A 21,086-nucleotide genomic window follows, 5' to 3' on the forward strand; every position below is an offset into this window, starting at 1 on the left:
AAGTAGGGCAGTGAATACTAGGTTTAAGTACAATACAATCTGCCTTACAAAGTGTACACTAGTCAAAGGAAAATTGCTTATGCTTTTCGCTTCGCTCGCCTTTGTAGCTATTGGATGCATGATGCATTAGACAGAGTTGGTACAATTTTAGGGCGGTAAATTGATTATTGCGGTTATGGGACAGTGACGAGAGAATACGTCGAATATTGAACGCAAACAAAGCAAATGAAATTATAGTAGCTTCATCGAGTTTATTTATTAAGCGAATTCTATGAAATGCGTATTTTGGGAGTTTGTTTGTGTTGTTGTAATGTAGATACAATGTATTTCATTTAACGTCTACTTAAGATTAAATACACTATTGACTGACATTTATGTAATTCTATTAGTTTTTAAGTATTAACATTAAGTAGTTAAAGTTGAGACTTTGGAACTTTGGTGTCAGGATGCGCTAAGTTTATTTAAAGACAGAAGATGCTCCTTGACTCCACCAGAGATCCTAGGGCTTGCTCATTCCTTGACCAAAGAATCGGAATTGCCATTTAGCGGGGGAATGTAGCCAGCATTATGGGCACCCTTCCGCGGGGATCAGATCTGGGGGACTATTTTAGTTAGTTTGTATTTAGTTGTAATTTATTTTATAAGGTTATAATTTATGATTAATTAAAACTATTTGGCGACTGTTATATGTGGATAAAAATTGCTTATTTTATTAGATTTTTAATTATTAATTTAGTAATATCGTAATTTACTTTATTTGTACAACAAGTGAAATTTTCAAAGTTCATTAAAGATTAAAGTTATTTGTAATTATGTAATAGAATTAATTAAAACTAGTGTCTCTGTGAGCTGTAGACCTTGCAATAAGCTTAAAAAAATTCAAAATAATAAATATTTACTTAATTGAGTCATTATTATAGAGATATTAAGCGCCATAGACCCTATTGGCGCTTAAGTCCTATATGCCAGTTTCCGCCATTTTGATCATTTTCTAAAAAACGAAACGACAGAAAAGTTCTATTTAACTATCGAACCTGTTCACAATATTTCTCTAGAATCGGTTGATAAATGCGACCTGTAGAGAAAGAAGGAGGGACTGAAGGACATACGAAAGTATTTTTGCTCAAGTTGAAACGGAGGCTTTCGCTAACGCTCCAGCTCCAGTTAGCATCAATAACAGCATTAACAGCGAATAACTAAGCGTCAATAGTATTTACCGTTCTCTTATAACATAACTACAAAAAGACATGTCTAGATGTAAACAATTACAGTATGAAATCTAGGTACTTTTAAACACGAATTGTAGAGATAAATTGTAGCTCTATGTGTAAAAGTATTAAGGGGAGACAACATCTATCCGCTATGCTAACTGTACTTAGACGTCTTTCCACGGCCTTAACACTCCCTGTAAACAAAGCTACGAAAATGTTTTCATCATCTTTGTTACCCAAAATCCAAAGCCGACATTGAAATATTACAACTACTTTTCGCGAAAATGTCCTCAAATTTTCTTCCGCGCGTGCGTCCTCTACGCAGCAGACAGAGCGAGAGCGCTTTGTTGTTTCGCGTTCCCGCTCGCACACCACGCTTCTTTGTTTTCGCGATGATATAAAGGCTCGGCGCGAACACGCCGCTCGAATATTAGGTACAGAGTGCAGCCGAGTAAGAGGCGTTTCGCGTTTCGAAGCGGCAGCAGTTGAACTTTTAAAAACTTTTAAAAAAACCTAAGTGTTTTCGGCCAGTGACTTTTGTGCAGTGATCAGTGATGAGGCCGCCTACGGAATATGAGGGGGGAGCGCGGGTGCCGACGGAAGCCGAGGAGGTGGACCCGCGGGCGCCGGCGATGATGATCTGCGCCCGGCTCGCTGGCCGCGCCATCATTCGCGTCGTCGGACGCTGCGAGGAAGCCCAGGAAAACAGTCAGCTCGGTCAGTACCGTCGTTGACGACCGATGTTCAAGTATTGCTATAAATAAGCATGAACTTATCATGTACAATTTTTAAATTTATCATGTGCACATGAACAGCTGTGAGAGCCTGAATATTTAAAGAACCTATTTAAACCCGAACCCTAGTGTAAACATTCCATACGTACTTGAAAGTTGGCCGACGGTCTTATTTTTGATACAGTAAGGCGATAGAAAGAGAATTCGTATGTCAAAATCTGGCAATGCATGTATCATAATATGTACTTAGTCGATAAGACTGCGATGTACCTAAACTGCATTTGCGCGAGGCGTACCAAGACAAACAATATGTACCTACATATGTTCATTAATGATCTGTGATCGGTCAGTGTATGGTACTGAGATTAGTCTCTCATATTTTATATTTACTTCTTTATTGTGTATTATGTACCTATCTACCTATAGTCTGCATAACGCATAACCAATGGTTAGTCGGCAAAAAATGGCGCTTAATCAAAATTTCTACATCTCTCATTACAGGCAAATCTAAAATATACCTACTTATTTAATAAAAGCTTAGGCTTGACAGACACAACAAACAGACAGTGTTTAAAACTGGTCTAGAGGAAAATAAAAATAGAATCGGATACTTGAAATTGTGCTACAATCATTAGAGTGATTATTACGTATTAACACTCGGTTGGGCAGTAGGTAATTAACCTACTAAATCATATCATAATCCTGAGTCTATGATTTAAGTCGCATTACTAGTATAATCTACCATCTACCGAAAATGGAAACTTCTTCAAATAAATAAATAGATATTAGGGGACATCTTACACAGATCAACCAAGATATACGTACTTATATAGATAAATACATAGGAAACACCCATGACTCAGGAGCAAATATTTGTGTTCATCACACAAATAAATGCCCTTACCGGTATTCGAACCCAGGACCATCGGCTTCACAGGCAGGGCTACTACCCACTAGGCCAGACCGGTCGTCGAAAGTATATAGATAAATACATAAAAAACACCCATGACTCAGGAACAAATATTTGTGTTCATCACACCGGTCGTCTAAATGTTAATATAACTACAATAAAAACAAATCATAGTATTTAATTATCGTCGATATTTTAATCAAGTTGGCTAATAATCTCGAGAACAACAATAACAATGGCTGATGGGAAAAATACACTATCTATACACGGTGTTTCCTGTAACAGGAGCAATAAATTAACTTTTAAAATTATTAAATTTTTAGATTAATACCTTTTCATACTAATTACATTATTTTCAATGTACGCTGCAATCTGTGTGTTTGACGTTAATTGTCACCCTTTAAACAACAAATTTTGCAATAAATTGCGTCTTAGAATAAACTTTAAAGTGTAATAAAAAAAAACAAGTTATTTTTAAAAGTTGCTGAACAAATGTTGGTCAGTCTGAGGAGTACAGCTTACAGCTTAATTTAATGCTCCTGTTACAGGAAACACCCGGTATATCATATACGGCTACGTTTTTGTAAATAGATGTGAACTGAAAATTTTTGTCAAATCCGCGTTAAGCATTACCTATAGTTAGAAAGACGAGACAGGTCAAAAAACTCGCGATATATGTACCTACTAAACAAATTTGTGTACCTACAGTAAGGTAAGGTTATGTAACCAACGTCAAATTAGAACATCTAAAAGGAATTCCTAAATGTTTGGAGATAGGTAGACTGTCATTGTTCCTGTTCCTACATAATATATTACCTGTCTCTACTAGAAGACAAAAGACGAGCTATAATTATTTAAATTGCGTAGACATGTAATCTTATCAGCAAATTGCGTTGTCTGAACACCTAATTGTATCTATTTATTGATATGAATGTCGAGAATAGCTGGTAGGTATATAATTATGCGTTACATAATTTCGTTCATAGAGCAGGTATAGACTGTCTGATATGCAAAGATAAAAAATCTAAGCTAGATTACCATGATACCTAAATAAATAAACACGGTAACTAAATCATTGATTTAGCAAGAAACATTACGTATTAGCTAAATAAATACATAAGTAGGTAGGTAAAAGGTACCTATAATTTTATTCATATTTTTAATAAACTTAAAGTAGCACCTTGCTCTAGGTAGACCTATGATCTAATCGCTAAAGATGTACAAAAGTTGGAAAATTTCTCGGAAATTTCAAAGAAAATTTCACAGGAAACAAAGGAAACTTTCATTTTGGAAATGGATAATTTGGATTCCCTTAAAAATATATGAGACGTTTCCAAAATTTTTCCATGTGGAAATTTCGCAAATTTGGAAACTTTCCGACGGCACATCAGAAGTCATCGCTCAAAAACATATCAACATATACCCGCGTTAATATCTGATCGAGAAATTAAATATATATTTTATTATATTTCTACTACTAAATAAATTTAGAAAATATTTTAACAAAATATTAGTGTACGTATGCAATCCAGGTCTACGAAATATTAAGAATTTGAGCAATTTATTGTTGGCCGTCTACTTACCATAGTGTCGCATATACAAAACCCACTATTTAATAATACATTAAAACCGTGTCATCAAAATAAACAAAAGTAAAAAAAAAACAAACAATTACAATCATTGTAGATAAACACTTTATTTACATACAAGATATATACAGTGGTACTACGTAAACGAAATTAATAACTAGCTTAAATCTAAAATAGGCCCTTGAGGCATTGTACCAAGGATGCTGGCGGCATTTCCCCGCTGTATCGCAATGCTGATACGTTGTGCGAGAAAGCCGCCAGCTCTTCGCTCACCAGTTAGGTCAACCAGACGCTTCGCGATTTCTGCAAACAACTTGTGCGCGCTGGGACTCAATGGACCTAGAATGTTATGTACTTATATCATATGTTTATCATAATTGCGTATATCAACTTCATATCTATTATAATCTGAATAATCTATAACAACAAATACATGTGCCGTTTTCAAGCAGATAGGTACCTATGGTCGGTGTCGGTAGTAACTAATACGGCTCTACAGCTATAAAAATTATGTTACAAATCGACCTTGTCAACAATACATTGTGCCTGAAAACGTCACATATATACATATATGATGCCAGTCGGTCGCTACTTGCCTCGGCTGCCAAGCGTCTGCAGCGAATGTCTTTCCCATGTGTATAATTAATCAAGTAAGATGTATTTTCAATGACAGGCTCAATCCCCTGCGGCATCTCAAAATTTTCGGTCAGTATAAGAAGTAGCTACCTAACCTAAACGTGCGAGCTAAGTATGATGATCAGAAGATCAGAACACATAGTATTCGCCGGTCATAGCAGTAGCTATTAGGCTACAGATAGTACCTACAGATTACAGGACTTATTTAATGAATATCTTAACCGCTCCTCGCCTAGTTCATTTGGGCACTTCGTAAATTTATAAGTTCACGTACAGATCTGATTTTGTTTGCAAACTGCACTATTTCTTATAATGCTTACCCTGTCCGATGATTATGACCTATATTTTCTTAAATTTCGTATGAGATGTTAATTCTAGTTTTTCGTGATTTTCAACTATTGTAGCTAGTAGTTAGCTAGACTAAATTTAAATGTACCTAATCTGATAAATGCTTGGCGAAATGTTTTGTAACTACCTAGGTACCTTAAGAGCCCGGCAAGCTTGGCCGAATTGCACCTTCCCATACAAACGTAGTTCCGCTCTCATTTTAAAATTACGTGTTGGATTGTAATGAAACTGCACATACAATGACATGAGGTATATCTAGGTCCTAAATTAGTTTATATAGCTCCAGTTTATAAAACAAACGAAATAGAGCAAAAACAAGTTTTATATGAAAAACTTAAATTCGCTGTATTTTTTAACTATGGTAAGCTAATTACAGACATTGACATACCTTATCCTATTGTATGTACAAAGTTTCAGAGCAATCTAGCTAGTCGTTTTAAAATTAGAGCGGAACTACGTTTGTATGGAGAACCGAGCTTGCCGGCGGAGAGCCTTAACACTTGATTACTTACTGCAAAGATAGATATAACTCCGTAATAGATGGATACAGTCTAAGGAAAAAACGTGCCTCGAAAATCACGAAAATTTGACTCTCGATCAGATGGCGCTAGTACCTTTGGCCTACTCTCGTATAGAGGGCGTTCACGGTTTCGTTTGTTATTTAACAATTTTAACGCCTATCAGTGAAAGATGGGTAAAAATAAAGGTATAAACATGGGTCAAAATCATGAAAATAATTAATGCAAATAAAAATAAACATTTATCCCTCTTTAAATACATTTTACCGTACTTTTATAAACCTTCATTTTTAGTTTTAAAATGTGTCGATATATGGCAGTGAATTTACTGTGGTTACAAAATTTACTATGATAGTACCGCTCTATAATATTATATCCTCTTTACTTACTGCCTACAGTGAAATTCAGAATTAAAGAAGCCAAATTGAAGTTATATTTGTAGATTAATTACTATTTAAAGCATTTATCACTGGAAATCGGCATCAATGTTAACAATGCATGTCACAGCAATGTCCAAATGATAATTAGGCATGGTCGCTGCTCAAGTGTAACTAAGCGTATTGTAACCACTGGGTGTAGTCGTCAAGGGTAAGGAGTCACATAGATAGTGGCTACCACTTTTCTAATTGCTTGTATGTAAATTAGGTGTCCACAACTTTCATCGTGACTGCACTTAAACTCCTCCTCAGGATCCTAGTTAGAGCAAGATACAGCAGACAGGACACAGATGTCAAAATTTGTCTTCTTGAGCCAAAAGTTGAGCACATTTGCGATAATGGGTTGGTGTTACTTATGAAAACTACGTCGGGAGCAGTTTAGGTGATGTAATATGATAAACCAGAAATAACGTTCCAGTATCCTTAATATTTAGTGTTCTTCTGTCTATATATGACTTAGTTACCTCTCGCTTTTCATTTAGTGACCCGTTTTATCTACTCTTAGCATGAAATGAAAGTCAACAGTTTTATATATTTATACGTCTCTACCACAAGTCGAAGCGCTGGTGGCCTAGCGGTAAGAGCGTGCGACTTGCAATCCGAAGGTCGCAGGTTCAAACCCTGGCTCGTACCAATGAGTTTTTCGGAACTTAATGTACGAAATATCATTTGATATTTACCAGTCGCTTTTCGGTGAAGGAAAACATCGTGGGGAAACCGGACTAATCCCAACAAGGCCTAGTTTCCCCTCTGGGTTGGAAGGTCAGATGGCAGTCGCTTTCTTAAAAACCTACGCCAATTCTTGGGATTAGTTGCCAAGCGGACCCCAGACTCCCATGAGCCGTGGCAAAATGCCGGGACAACGCGAGGAAGATGATGATGATGATACGTCTCTACCACAACGTTGCATGTAGAGGTACCATTACAGAATTTTATATAGTAAAAGTGTGTGTCCTTCCATTGTTTGATGACCTTACATGCTCCGTTGGTGAAGAAAAAGAATTGAGGAGATACCTAATTACGCAAATCTCTCGGAAACCACTATTATTGCCGCACATTTAACGAGTTTGCACTAATTAACGACTCACACATTCCGTTGTCGGTTTTAGCTAGGTACTGTTAATTTGGTATACCATTTTGGGCTTAAAGTAGAAATTCATTGAAAAAGTAAGTTTCATTAATTGTAATTCTCGATGTTCTCGTGGAGCTCATTGAAGCAAAAATGAAAAAAAGGAAATTAAACCTTAGTCTAATGAGTCTTAAACTCATCATGAAAGTGATTTAGAGTAAGAGAGTTTTTATTTAGAGTGTAATAGAGATTTCAGTGCTCTCAGAAAGTATTTTAGAGGCAGTATGGTCGGATGATCGTATACAATATAAATTTAGATACAATCTTATAAGTATACATGATAAAATGTACATGCATGCTCTCGTATATGTATTATTTTATTCTGCTAATTTTGAAACAGCATATTTTATAATAATCCATATAGGATCCATCCATATATCTTACATTGTTTCCAATAAGTAAATTAAAATTAAAATAGGTACATGGATGTCTAAGCATTAGTAAAAAATGTAGAGAAATGAAAACGGATCGCTTAGTAAGGTAAGGTGGGGCGAACATAGTTATTTTTTGCTCGGGGCAAGACAAACAGTATGAGGATTCCATACAAGTGTTTGTCTTGTCCCCGTGATAGTCTTACCCCACCTTATACAGATTTTTTTCCTTACCGAGATAGAAACCTATTACTTATTCTGTGTTAGAACATAGAACTTTGTTTTATTTAAAAGTAATTACATTGTGTCGGTAAAGCAACAAAATATGTATTATGTAAATACCTACTTTGTGTAAAATCTTTTAACTGCACTAGCCAGGAAAAAAAATACTCGTTGGTACGTTGGTTTCCCAAAAATATATTGACAAAGATCACCTTACATTTAATCGATATTAGTCAAACAAATAAATAAATATGAGTTAATTTTGGACAAGTAGAGTATTGTGGAGGTTGAACGGTAACACAAAATACTCGAAGATGTTCAACCTTGGCAGGCACCTATCAAAACCCGCTTCTCGTGTTTCCCAATAATTTCTCGAGCGGTTACCGCACCGCCCAATTTCCAGTTCACAGCTGTTTATTAATTGAAACATATCATGAATACTGTTACAAATTGCGACCCGTTGAGTATTACGTGAATTATGGTTATGGATACGGTTTCGTGTGGTTTCTGATTCGACGGATTAGATGTCTCGTTCAATGATATAGTCTTGAGACCTTGTTGGGGCATTGCGAATCTTCTTGGAGAGATTCGGGACGTAGGCGAACAACACACGAACGCGAAGCGGCACGGCGCGGAGCGAGGTGAATCAATTCTTTGATACCTATAGAAGTGTCCTACGTGGGCGATCTCGTTGCGAACGCAAACGCCTTGGGCCCGCCGCGCCGCGCCGCGACGCGCCGCCTCGCTTCGCGTTCGCGAGCGTTCGCCTACGTAAGACGCAGCATTAAGGATGACTCACGTTAGACCGGGCCGTGTCCGGGCCGGAGCTTCCGGCGCTTACTTTTCTATGACATGACAGGTGATCACGTGATGCTTTCCATAGAAAACGAAGCGCCGGAAGCTCCGGCCCGGACACGGCCCGGTCTAACGTGAGTCATCCTTTAAGCGTTGACTCACATTATTATTATATTAATGGTCGAATTATGTAAGGTAAATCCATATCTTTTTATACAGGTAAGTAAATTGCCTAAAACCTGTTTTAATTAGAACGGGGTATGTCAAAAAATGGATAACTATTTAAAATTTAACTTAAATTGTGTTCCTTTAATCTCATTTTATATCTATAAAGTACCTTACATTTATGTTTGTTTTATTATTGTTAGGAATAACAATTGCTGTAATACTTAAAATGAAATGTTTATTTTATCATCTTACTGGAATTAACTTAATTAAATCATTAAAAATATAGGCATTTAACAATGTATTTTTCAACACACTTGCACAAAACGACGTTTTTATTCCACCGATTTTTGGCTCATAATCCTAGATAAACACGCGTGTTTTTTCAGTATATTATAACACGTGCTTTTTCATTATATTATCCGACTGAGTTAGGAAGGTAACTGATTGCTAATAATATGCATGGAAACGGAGCCTTCTTAATTTAATCGAGTAATTTTTTTTAAAACCAACTATTAGGTTTCAAATGTTAGTTTAAAGAAGTTTTATCTCACCAAACATAATTTATAGTTTAAATTATCTCGTAAATTACATTAATGAATAAACATAACATTTTATCGTTTTGCTCACCAGCCTTGCGTTTAGAAATACGAAAATATTAGCTTTTTTACATTTTTTTCATTGGCTGTTTTTCGTTTTCGTTCGCGCCTTTGCCTTGCGCGCGCATTGGAATCGTGCGTAAAAAAAAACGCGCCAGCCATTTTCCGTATGTCTAAAAATTGGAATAGTTTTGCGTGTTTTTACGTTTTTAGTTTATATGTTTATATATTGACGAAAATATCATTTTCAAGCATTGAAAATGAAGAACTCATAAAATTGACGCTGCCAGTAATACTAATACTAGGAATACTAGAGACAAGAGCCAAGAACGATAACCTTTTACCATCAAAATCGGGTAAAAAATAATTGGCAGCATATGAAACTTTTATACAATGGAAAATCAGCAAAAACGCCCAGTCTTTCTTGAAAAACGTGTTGGTAGCTTACTTCAATGAACTGGCGAATAAGTGCCTACAAGCCCAGCACGCATTGGTGCAAATTATTCGACGTTAAAACTGTAAGCCACCATTTTGAAAATTGTACTTTTACTGTTTTGACAAAAAAAAAACTAATATATGTTTTGTTTTTTCCGCGCAAGTGTGTTGAAAAACGTCGTATGAAACGCGTGTGCATTGGTCATTACACACATCGGCTTTCTTATTGCGCGCTCGCTTCAGCTCGCGCGCACAATATCGCCTCGTGTGTAATAGCCAACTTAGCATACTCATAATGTACTATTAAAATACGGAAGATTTAATTGTGAGACAAAGATATACTCATATCTACAATAGAAATGAGAGAAAATCTTAACAGATCACTGATTAAGTACTACACTTTCGATCACATAACAATAACATATTGACGTAACTGTCGTTTTTGTTCGCGGCATACTACTCCACCTAACTATTCCACCTGAACCGCCGTAAAAACCGCAAGAATCTTGGCTGGAATCCGCACATTTTGCCTTTGTCGTTAAAACCTAGATTGAACGAAAAATAATCCTACATCACTGATTCAGAGTTTATAATCGTTTGAGATATAGGGGATAATTACGCGGAACATATTAACTTTGTTTACGCAACGCAAAGCTAACTGTTCTAAGGTGTTGGTATTGCAGGCTTTCGTAAACCTAACGAAGATATCGTGTAAAAATTGTGAAATTGTCCAAGGCCGGGTCGAGACCGTCGCTTCGTAGCGGTGATTAATTTCTTAATATCATAATTCATTCACTTATCAAAAGTAAATCTGCGAACTGGCCACTCTTAACATGCAGGTTGTATTCTTACAAAATAAATTATTTCTACGCATTTCTTTTATGGTGGGCCCTGATCGTACCTAATCTTCACAGTATTTAGGCACGTAGGTATATACTTTGAAGATTAGAATAGAATAGAATAGAATATTTTTATTTTGCTTAAAAATGTGGTACAAGAGATGTTATAAAAAATATATCGTGGTCACACACATTCCACCAGAAACAGGCATGCAAAATTTAAAGTACCTAAATATTAAAAGAAAGCATGCAACGGTACGCATTTAGAGTACTTACTACTAATATTCTAGTGCTCTTAAATCTAGCGTTTTACTAAAATGTTAAAATTACAATTATATTACCAATATGTCATAACTACAATACAGATTCAATAACTAATTATATCATAAAATCTCAAGTTTGATGTCTAAAGTAATCGAAATATTCTTCAACAAAGTAAAAACATTCTTGAATGAGCCAGTTCTTAAGTTTAGGTACGCTTAAATAAACTAATAGGCAGATCTTTAATGCAGGCGATTAAAAATGTCAATGGACTTACAGTATGCGTTATTGCTGTACAAATGTGTCTTACGGCCAGGGCCAGCGAGACGATCTGGGTACCTTGTAGGAAAGTTGCATATATCTTTAAATGTTTTGAAGAGTTCTGGGTGGGCCTTAACGAATAAACGGGTAAGTAGAGTCTGGCAAACGCAACTTGTCATTCAGTAAGAACCAGGAAAATTATACTTATCCCTTTCTTTTGGGTGCTAATACTAGCGTAGGACAAAGACAGTATGATTCTCTCTGTCTATGTTTGAAATGAGACAGTCCTGGGCCAAACTATATCTGCCTACAAACAATTAATAGCTATTAACCTGCCTATTTTCATCACACTTGTTCATGATTTTTATCACACTTGTTCACACAGGCGGATAGGGTAGGGAGTAATTTACTCCCATGGGAGAAATTGTTTTTAGGGTTCCGTACCCAAAGGGTAAAAACGGGACCCTATTACTAAGACTCCGCTGTCCGTCTGTCCGTCTGTCTATCACCAGGCTGTATCTCATGAACCGTGATAGCTAGACAGTTGAAATTTTCACAGACGATGTATTTCTGTTGCCGCTATAACAACAAATACTAATAAAACTCGCACTTTTTTATTATTATCTTAGTAAGTCATGCTACTTACAAAGGACATAAAAAGTCTTTTGTATATCAACACTTAATTCGTTTATGATTTTATAAATTTCAGTACGACGAAAGGTTTTTTTATCATGTAATACCTAGAAGGCAATCGAGCAGACGAATCACCTGATGGTAAGCTAATTCCGTCGCCCATGGGACCCACACCCGCAACACCAGAGGGGTCGTAAGGCATTGCCGGCCTTTGAAATAAGTTTTATAGCCAATTATGCCAATAGCGCACCAATAGATATTTTTTATAACACCATTTCTGATTTCTAATTAGTCCCTTAGTGACGTAATTTGTGGATGAGTTAATCGGGTCCAACACTAAAGCACAATTTTATGTTTAACTTTAGGTAGTCGTTACCTACTGCCTACTGGTTAATTACTGCCGTGATACTATTAAAAATGCAATGCATTTCGCTATAAATTATTTAACTTCAATGTTTGCGTCAATCTGGGGCTGTATTTGTTTTGGAATAGGTACCTAGTAAAGAAACGAACGGAGTGTGATTCTACCCGTAGCTGTTAGTCGCAATTCCTAATATTAGAATGTTATTTTGGAAAAGGAAACGTTCTGCGCAGTTGTTCTTCGCTACTCAACTAATATATACGGTACCTAGCGATTGTATGTGTTTCATTTACCTATTTGTGTAGTAATAAATAACTAGAATACCTACCAATAAAATATGTAGGTACAACAAGTAGGTTCCTACATAATATATCACTATCACATTACGAAATAAAGCTACACTAAGCAATTACCTAATGTCTACCTACATCAAACCCATAGTCAATAAGAGATCAAAAGCTCAGAAAAATATAAATTACAAAGAATAAATAATAAAAAAACAAAAAAAAACAAAGGATAAATTTACAAAGTAAACAACCTACCTATAGTTTGTCAAGGGACTGTCTCATTTCGGGCGTAGACGGAGAGTCATACTGTCTTTGTCTTGCACTGGTGCTGGCGCCCAGAAGAACGGGATGACTGTAGTTTTTTTAGGGTTCCGTACCCAAAGGGTAAAAACGGGACCCCATTACTAAGACTCCGCTGTCCGTCTGTCGGTCTGTCACCACTGTCACCAGGCTGTATCTCATGAACCGTGATAGCTAGACAGTTGAAATTTTCACAGATGATTATTTCTGTTGCCGATATAACAACAAATACTAAAAACAGAATAATATAAATATTTAAATGGGGCTCCCATACAACAAACGTGATTTTTTGCTGTTTTTTTCCGCAATGGTACGGAACCCTTCGTGCGCGAGTCCGACTCGCACTTGGCCGGTTTTTTTTTTCGTTCTTATTTACTGACAAGATTTGCTTGACCACCTATATATGCAGCGATTGATATATGTATAGATACCTACTTAACCTAATAATCTATTACTCTTTATCTAGATATTATATGAATAAAGTAATTTAATTTTGAATAAAACGTTTTATATTTTGCGGAAGTCCATACTGACCATACGGCAAAACCGAAGTGATTTTACTGTTTTCCTCGTTCTTAACTACATCCATATAGGCTTGCGGAAGACAACAATAAGTATACAATGAATTCGCTAACATGCGGAAGACATGCACGTTAGAATCACTGCGTGCTGTCGATGCCGGTCGCTGGCATGGCTCGCTCACGATCGATTTAGAACATCTTACACAGTGATTTACAAACATGACTCTCCAGCACATGTTGGCCTTAGCAGAACAATTTATTCCATAAAGGTAAACCGGGCGAGAAAAGGTCACTGTTCGTTGTACTTCCGTATTATAGATGTGAATGTGCCGCGTACATGCCGCGTATGACTCACTGCCAATAATTAGGCTGTGTGTCGTAATTAACGAACAGGTTTGAATCGTTATAGAAATTTAGTAGACCTTGTAATCAAACAAAGCAGTACTTATGCTCATTTTCACTACCCGAGTAAGGTATAATGTCTCACATTAAATATGATAATATGAAGAAGTCACAAAACTGCGTAGTAAAAATATTTAAAACTGATTTATCGGAAATGATAATTTGAAACATTTTTCGAACAAAGTTTTTGAAACAAAATATCGTCTTAGTACAAGTACATGTATGATGGATCTGGGTTAGATTTAGAATAAGTATTAAATAAAGAATTACAGGATTTTTATAAAATGTGACCCTGGCTGTATCAGTCCCAATAATCAGGTCCTGAATTCAGATGTCTCTGTAGTGGGCATTATTCCGCTACGAAATTATGAACGCATCCTGTTTAATTATTTTGGTTTTTTTCATCCATCTGGATAAGCTAAAGCTCTAAGCCATACTGCCTACATCCTGTTTCAGCTGTTCCGGCTGTTTGGTTCGACCAAACTGTGTAGTGTAGTGTAGTCAATTAAAAAAAACAGGCTGTATGTTTTTTGTTTTATTCGTTCTTCTGGACAGGCTAAGACCATAGGCCATACTGCCTCTTCTTCGGTAAGATTAAATTTCATAACCGGCTGTATGGTTTCTGGCTGTCATTAGTGTCATTCGAATGTCAATGTCAAAAATGAAACTCCCGAAATATCAACATTGCGCTATCACCAAAAAACCCCTAAATTTTAAATTAAACACTATCCCAAAACGTTATATAATAAAAACTAAATTGTGTCAATTTTATTTAGCGCAATTTCTGGAGTATACCTAAAGCGAGTGATGTGCGCACTCATAAAACTTATAAATAGGTCAGCCGACTAAAACTGCTTTTCTTACGCTGCTCTTGTAGTGTTAAATTTATCTGGAGCTCGCTGGACATTCGTGGTATTTTCGATAGACTTAGATAAGTGTCAAACATGGCCCTAGCGGTGACTCGTGTTGTTCTGAGGTGTGAAGATGCTCAGGAATCTCAAACCCTAGGTAACGTGGTTTGTCTAATTATAGGTGCAGATCAATTACTTGTGATGTAACATCCTTGTACTTGGGTATTCTACAGCTATTGTTTTATAAACTTCACATACAGTCATGTCACAAACCTTGAATTATATTAAACAATAATAAAATGCTCTAGGTGCATTGTGTTACTGAAGTCTTAATATTCGTCTTGTAAATAAAAGTTTTGTAATTTTTTAATGCTAAATGGTAAATATATCTTTTAATTCAAAATTTTATAACCTATATGATATGATGAAACCCATTTTTTTTAGATTTGGGAGAATTTTAAATAATTATTCAAAGAGTTGTGAGGTTAATACCTAAAGCAACTATCTGATGGAGTATTAATATCAGCTGTGATTTCACATGGAGAGAACCAGGGATTTGTGGTCCCAGTAATGATATAGAATGAAAAACCAGTACCAGGAGTTGCCCTAACTGCCTTGTTCAAGAGATGATTTTGGCCCTTACAGTTAACCCCTTGGAGCCCATTAACATCATATGAGTATTGCCTCTCATGTCATTGTTATAAGATATAGTATACAAATGTCTGGGTTCTTACGGGTTAATAGACAGACCAGCTATATAACTTTTAATGTCGAAACGGGGCCCACTGATTATCAGTCTGCCAGACGATATCAGTCTGTCAGTTAGAACAAAAATTTGGCAGTTCCGAACAACTGACAGGCCGATATCGTCCGGCAGACTGGTAATCAGTGGGCCACTTAAGGGTGGTACTCCACTTTTGCAAAGGGTATTGCGTCTCACATTTTGCTTAATGAGAGAGTGAGACGCAATGCACATTGGCCAGGTGTAATACCACCCTAACACCATTTATTCCAATCTTTGCAGACCTGTCAGAATGCCAGCTGATGCAAGTCCCGGATGCAGTGTACCACCTCATGCGACACACGGAGCTTAAGAGCTGCGATCTCAGTGGCAATGTCATCACCAAGATACCTCCCAAGTTTGCGGTCAAGTTCAGTTTGATCACAGGTCTGTATTTTCATTTTGTTTTAAATTTTCCTAATCCCTACTACAATTATAAATGCATGTCTGTTATGTTTTCACGCTCAAATCGCTGATCCAATTGAGATAAAATTTGGTTTGGTAACATCTTTAGGCCCAGGGAAGAAGATAGCATGGTTTTTATCAATAATCATTATTCCATACAGGCAAAGTCCAAGTAGCCAGCCACTGAACTAGGGGGGACAAGTTGGTATCGCCGTTGGGGGGGGGCTGCTACATATTGCTAGATGGTTTAATATTATATTGTGCATTAGTTACATTACTCACCTGACCAATTAAGTGTAGCCTTGACATTGACACCTTTTCTGAAAATTAGTTTTATGAATTAAATAGGACGTCTAGCAAATATTGACAAGGTCAGTATCTTGATTAAAAATAAGCAAATAAATTTTAAACATTGATGTGGAGATGACCGTCATATGAAATGTTTGGTTGGGAAGACAGTTATGGGGCAAGAACTCTCGTATTTGTATATGTACTTTGCTCAGACGCTGGCAGAATGGTAGAGCATCGGTCCTTCTGCTTTACCGACCTTCTGTAAGTGGAGTACATGCACAAACACAGTTAAAAGAGGCGGGAGAGCTTGTAGACAGTCGTATGCGATAGACGGTCTTCCCCACGTTGACCTTAAAGTTAATGTAGCCCCACCATCATGGTAATACCTGAATGGGGTCCCACGCCATACACCGCGGAATTTTTGATAAATTAACAATTATTTTGTGATCATTTCAGATTTGAACCTCTCAAACAATCAGATGGCCAGATTGCCAGATGAGCTGTGCACACTGGCTTGCCTGGAGCGGCTGGACATCTCCCATAACAGCTTTGTGGCCCTCCCGGCCATCGCCTGCCAGTGTCCCAGTCTCCACACATTACATGCACACCACAATCAGATTATTGGTAAGTTCACTATTTACTTTGCAATCACTTCATGATTGGAACTAGTTTGTTGTGCACCAGTATCATATTTGTCTGATCATTGATCAATTAGGTATATAATATTGTTAAAGTAACAGTACTGAATGTATAATCATTATTATTATTCGTAATAATGGCTTCTCTGCTACCAGGCACTTTGCCAACGTCAAGTGTATTTTTCGTTCTTATTGAGTGAACATAATAGTACATTGTGCAATGTGGGGGGTAAGTGAAATATTGTTACTAGTCTTTAATTCGTTTCTCCAATGATGTTCGGCTCGGACACCAGATCTTCAATCTCCTGGTTCTTGCGGAGTCTCCAGGTTCCGTCCTCTCGACGTGTGGGCTTTGAACAGAGTAGCATGGCGGTCTTTGGTGTCAGAGGCCAAGATCCACTTCTGGTCGTCGCGCCTCAGCAGTAAGTAAGTAAGTGAGTCTTTAATTCACTCCAGCCTGATAACAGTAAGTCGTCGATATTCAGTCATCCGTCAAGGCCTCCACCATGCACTGGAGGATAGCTGGAGCAACAGTACAAAGCATAATGGCGGCCGAGACCACGAATCGCCGAATGATGTCCAAAGAATTAGTTATTTGCATTTCCAGAAGAATTCTTCATAAACTGCACCCATTGCGCTTGCCATTCACTGCATATCCTATCAAAATTATACATTAAACAGCAGAATGCAAAAAATAAATAAAAATGTATGGTGCACGATCCGCCATGTTCCGTGGATCATTCGAAAGTCCATAAATATAATTCTTTGCACTAGATGTATACAGCATACTGACAAATCAATCTGTCAATTTTGGTGGCTTTATTTTTAATTCGATTGACGTAATGTGGCAATACAAAAGAGTATTTAGTATTGTATACTTAGATTTTTACATTGATATAAAATACATGTCAAATACCTAGATCAGTTGATCCACTAGTCATTTGTTAGAGTCTGTGCTGTGCGGAAAGAGAAGAGTCGTGGAATGTATTGTGCCCCATACATTTACACGACTTTTCTCTTTCCGAACAGACTAGAGTATGATTACACCTGGGTCACTCTTTTAAATCACATTTTATAGCATTTAATACACCAAACCTTAATGGTTCATTAAGTTTGGTGTAAGCATGCTAGTAAATATGTTTCAGCATTTCTTCTAACAAAATGTCTCTTGGCTGGCTATACAAAATAATGGCAAGAAATAGCTGATCACCGAATCCTAATAGTTCAACCAGTAGAACCAAAGAGACTCTTTTCAGTTATGTCTGAACATTCATTCTTTTCAGAGGTAGACGTGGACCGGTTGGGGCGGTCGCGCGCCCTCGAGTACGTGGACCTGAGCGACAACCCCCTCCCGCCGCGCGTGCACGACGAGCTCAAGCAGCTCTCGCGGCCCTCCGTGGCCGTGTCCGAGCGCGTCAAGGAGGACTGGGAGGAGGACCTCCTCCTCTAGGAGGCTGACTCGCGTTCAGGGCCAGAGCTGACATTCATACGAGCTTGTGATACTCGATTTATAGTCATTGTAGTTGTGAACGTCCGTTTTTTATAATAAGTACAAGACTTTTTAAATCTGTGTTTTTTAGCAAATATTTAAATCGAATGGCTCTATATAGTCACGCTGCATATAGTATGTAACAAAGCCTAAATAATAAATCAAATCGAATCGGAGTAACAGCTGATGTAACTGAATAAAAATGTCATTTATAGCCTGTTGAGATAGATGCAGTATATTTCATAAAACAGCAATATTTCAGTAACTAGTACTTATTATTTGTAATGCTCGTACCTACGCTGTGATACTGGCCCTAACCTACCTGTGATCTGTCTATGAGAATATGACAATATAAATTGTGTATTGTTAGTTCGTGCATTGCATATTGTTTTATGTACCTAAGAGTAAATGTGGATTCCGTTAACTGCAACGCCCGTGTCGAAATCGTGGTTTGCACAAATATTATTAGAACGCAGGATCTATCAAGGGCTTACTTTATTCTGGTCCTAAATATTATTACTAGCGTTGCTTCAAAGTTTAAACTATTTTTGGTTCAACCTAGGTAGGACCTGGAGACAGTATGTAGTACTTTTTATAATGGGTTTGTGCAATATGTTTCCAGTGAGTTCTCGGGTTGAGTGCTGTAACGGTATTTTTAAAATAATGAATTACTTCATTGTGCTCAAAGAGGTGTGTATATTAAAAATACATAGTGGGACGCCAGGGTGAAATTTATAATTATTTGAATCTAGATTGATGATAAGTTTTGTTCAAACGATACTGACCTGAAGGAACCGTAGAATGTGTGCTCCAAATTATGCTCCAGAATTCAAAATTTAAAATAATTTATGAAATTATTATATATGAAAAAAACTGTTGGAGCACAATTACCCAGTGGGGAGCAAAGTAGGCATATTTTACGGTAGATATATGAGTTAGGCATAGTTTATACAACACCAGTGATACTGGTAATTTTTCTATAAATATATCTGTTTATTTGTACATTGAAAGATTGTAATGTTAATAAGGATATGCGATCACTCTCTCTGAATTACAGTACATACAGGTATATGAAATTGATATCTATAATACACCTGACTGGCTTAATTTATAATAAGTTTTTATATTGAATACTAGTCCATTCATTTAGATAAGAATGTGCTTTATGAATAAGGAAATATAGAGAAAACTCTAATTTGGTGCTAAAGGCATCCTTATATTTAAGATGAAGTGGCAGTTTATTATTTTTAACATATTTTTATTAACATTTATTGTGCTTCTTAACGGTTTTTGTTTGTTTTACGCATTTTAATCGATTTGTAAAATATCAATAAATTTTTCCCAAAGATTATTTTGACTGAAGATGATGATTTGGATTATGGATATGTATATATAGTACATATATAATAAACAGTTATTTTCTAAAATTGTTTTTCCTGAAATTTAATATAAGATTTTTAGTGTTTTATAAAAGTATTGGTACTATGATGTAATACTTGTAATATATATAAAACTAATTGAGTGTTTTATTTAATGCTTTGCCTGTTACACCACGTGCACACATAAAAATATCAATAATAACGGAAGCTAGAGGCCCTACCGCGAAAAACAAAAATATTTTTTACAGTAGATACATATGGTGCTAATTTCTCGCACTAGAGCTTAAAGTGCACTTTTCGTGCATATGTCGAAAGTTTAAAGGGCCATATGTACTGTAAAACGTTGTTCGATACACGTGCGAATAGGTAATTCGCAACTCGTGTCGATTTAAAACACTCCCTGCGGTCGTGATTTAATTTGTCGCCACTCGTTTCGAATTTCCTCTTTTCCGCACTTGTATCGAAAAAAACTATTTTATTTATCTGCATTGTTAAGCGCTGCCGCCATCGTGTGAATAAATACACAAATGGATACAATTCACACGATGGCGGTGGCGCTTTTTATCAAGCGTTGTTGGATTTTCGACTTTAAGCGTTGGCCGTTAAATCGAATTTAGCGTGCGGGCGGATTCCAGCGCTTTTTAACGCGCGTTGTAAAAGCGCTCGTGTGTGTGACTTCTAGTAGCGGAAAGTACCAAAAACTATACTATTGTTAGCGAGATCCTAACTCTATGGTAAGTCAGATTTTTACCTCCTTTTCGAATGTCAAGGTGACTATTAAAAAATGACAAATTCATAAATAACCGCTTTTCATCGCATTATACGTGATATATATATTAAACGTAAATGAATCATTATAATTAAAATTTTCATACGATATGGCAGGCCACGGTGCTGATGATGATCCAAACTTGAAGGGTCTTACTCGTTACTTCAACAGCTCTACAATAAGAGGTAGAGCAAATGTAAGTGTATGGAATTTAAAGTGAAATGGCTTAGATAATAATCGGCCTCAAACACAGTATTCGTCTCTTGTTACCACGTAAGAGAATAAAAGGACGACGGACGGTCCTGGGTCGCTCCAGGCAATCCCAACACTAGAAACGGCTGACAGCAAAAACCAAAAACGAAATTTCGTTATCTGCCTCTCTATCATTCGAATGTGTTAAAGCGATAGAGAGGCATATAATCGTAAATTTCGTGGTAGGCCCACAGAGGACACCTACCGCACAATTCGAAATTTCGTTATCTGACTATAGCTCGAATATGCAAGGCCGATAACAAAATA

The 21,086-nt window shown here is 36.7% G+C and overlaps 1 protein-coding gene across 2 annotated transcripts; it reads left to right on the forward strand.

The window, feature by feature from the left end:
- The first annotated feature begins 1,624 nt into the window (after positions 1-1,624).
- On the forward strand, positions 1,625-19,746 carry LOC134755203 (leucine-rich repeat-containing protein 57). Of its 2 annotated transcripts, none has more exons than XM_063691725.1 (4): positions 1,625-1,928; positions 15,840-15,983; positions 16,749-16,916; positions 18,214-19,746. In XM_063691725.1, exons 1-4 carry the CDS (start codon positions 1,766-1,768, stop codon positions 18,378-18,380), a joined length of 642 nt encoding a protein of 213 aa, XP_063547795.1. In that variant the 5' UTR covers positions 1,625-1,765; the 3' UTR covers positions 18,381-19,746. The 2 variants fall into 2 exon arrangements, with proteins under 2 accessions (XP_063547795.1, XP_063547796.1); XM_063691726.1 differs by lacking the exon at positions 1,625-1,928 and adding an exon at positions 14,832-14,972.
- Positions 19,747-21,086: the final 1,340 nt, after the last annotated feature.

The sequence above is a fragment of the Cydia strobilella genome, chromosome Z (assembly GCF_947568885.1).
Source record: "Cydia strobilella chromosome Z, ilCydStro3.1, whole genome shotgun sequence".
Classification (NCBI taxonomy): Eukaryota; Metazoa; Arthropoda; class Insecta; order Lepidoptera; family Tortricidae; genus Cydia; species Cydia strobilella.

What these genes read in the sequence shown, in the direction of transcription:
- LOC134755203 (XM_063691725.1), top strand. Translation starts at nt 1,766, where the DNA reads ATGAGGCCGCCTACGGAATATGAGGGGGGAGCGCGGGTGCCGACGGAA. An exon ending in CCAGGAAAACAGTCAGCTCG is followed by an intron (nt 1,929 to 15,839) that starts GTCAGTACCGTC and finishes CAATCTTTGCAG; the next exon opens with ACCTGTCAGAATGCCAGCTG. An exon ending in ACACCACAATCAGATTATTG is followed by an intron (nt 16,917 to 18,213) that starts GTAAGTTCACTA and finishes CATTCTTTTCAG; the next exon opens with AGGTAGACGTGGACCGGTTG.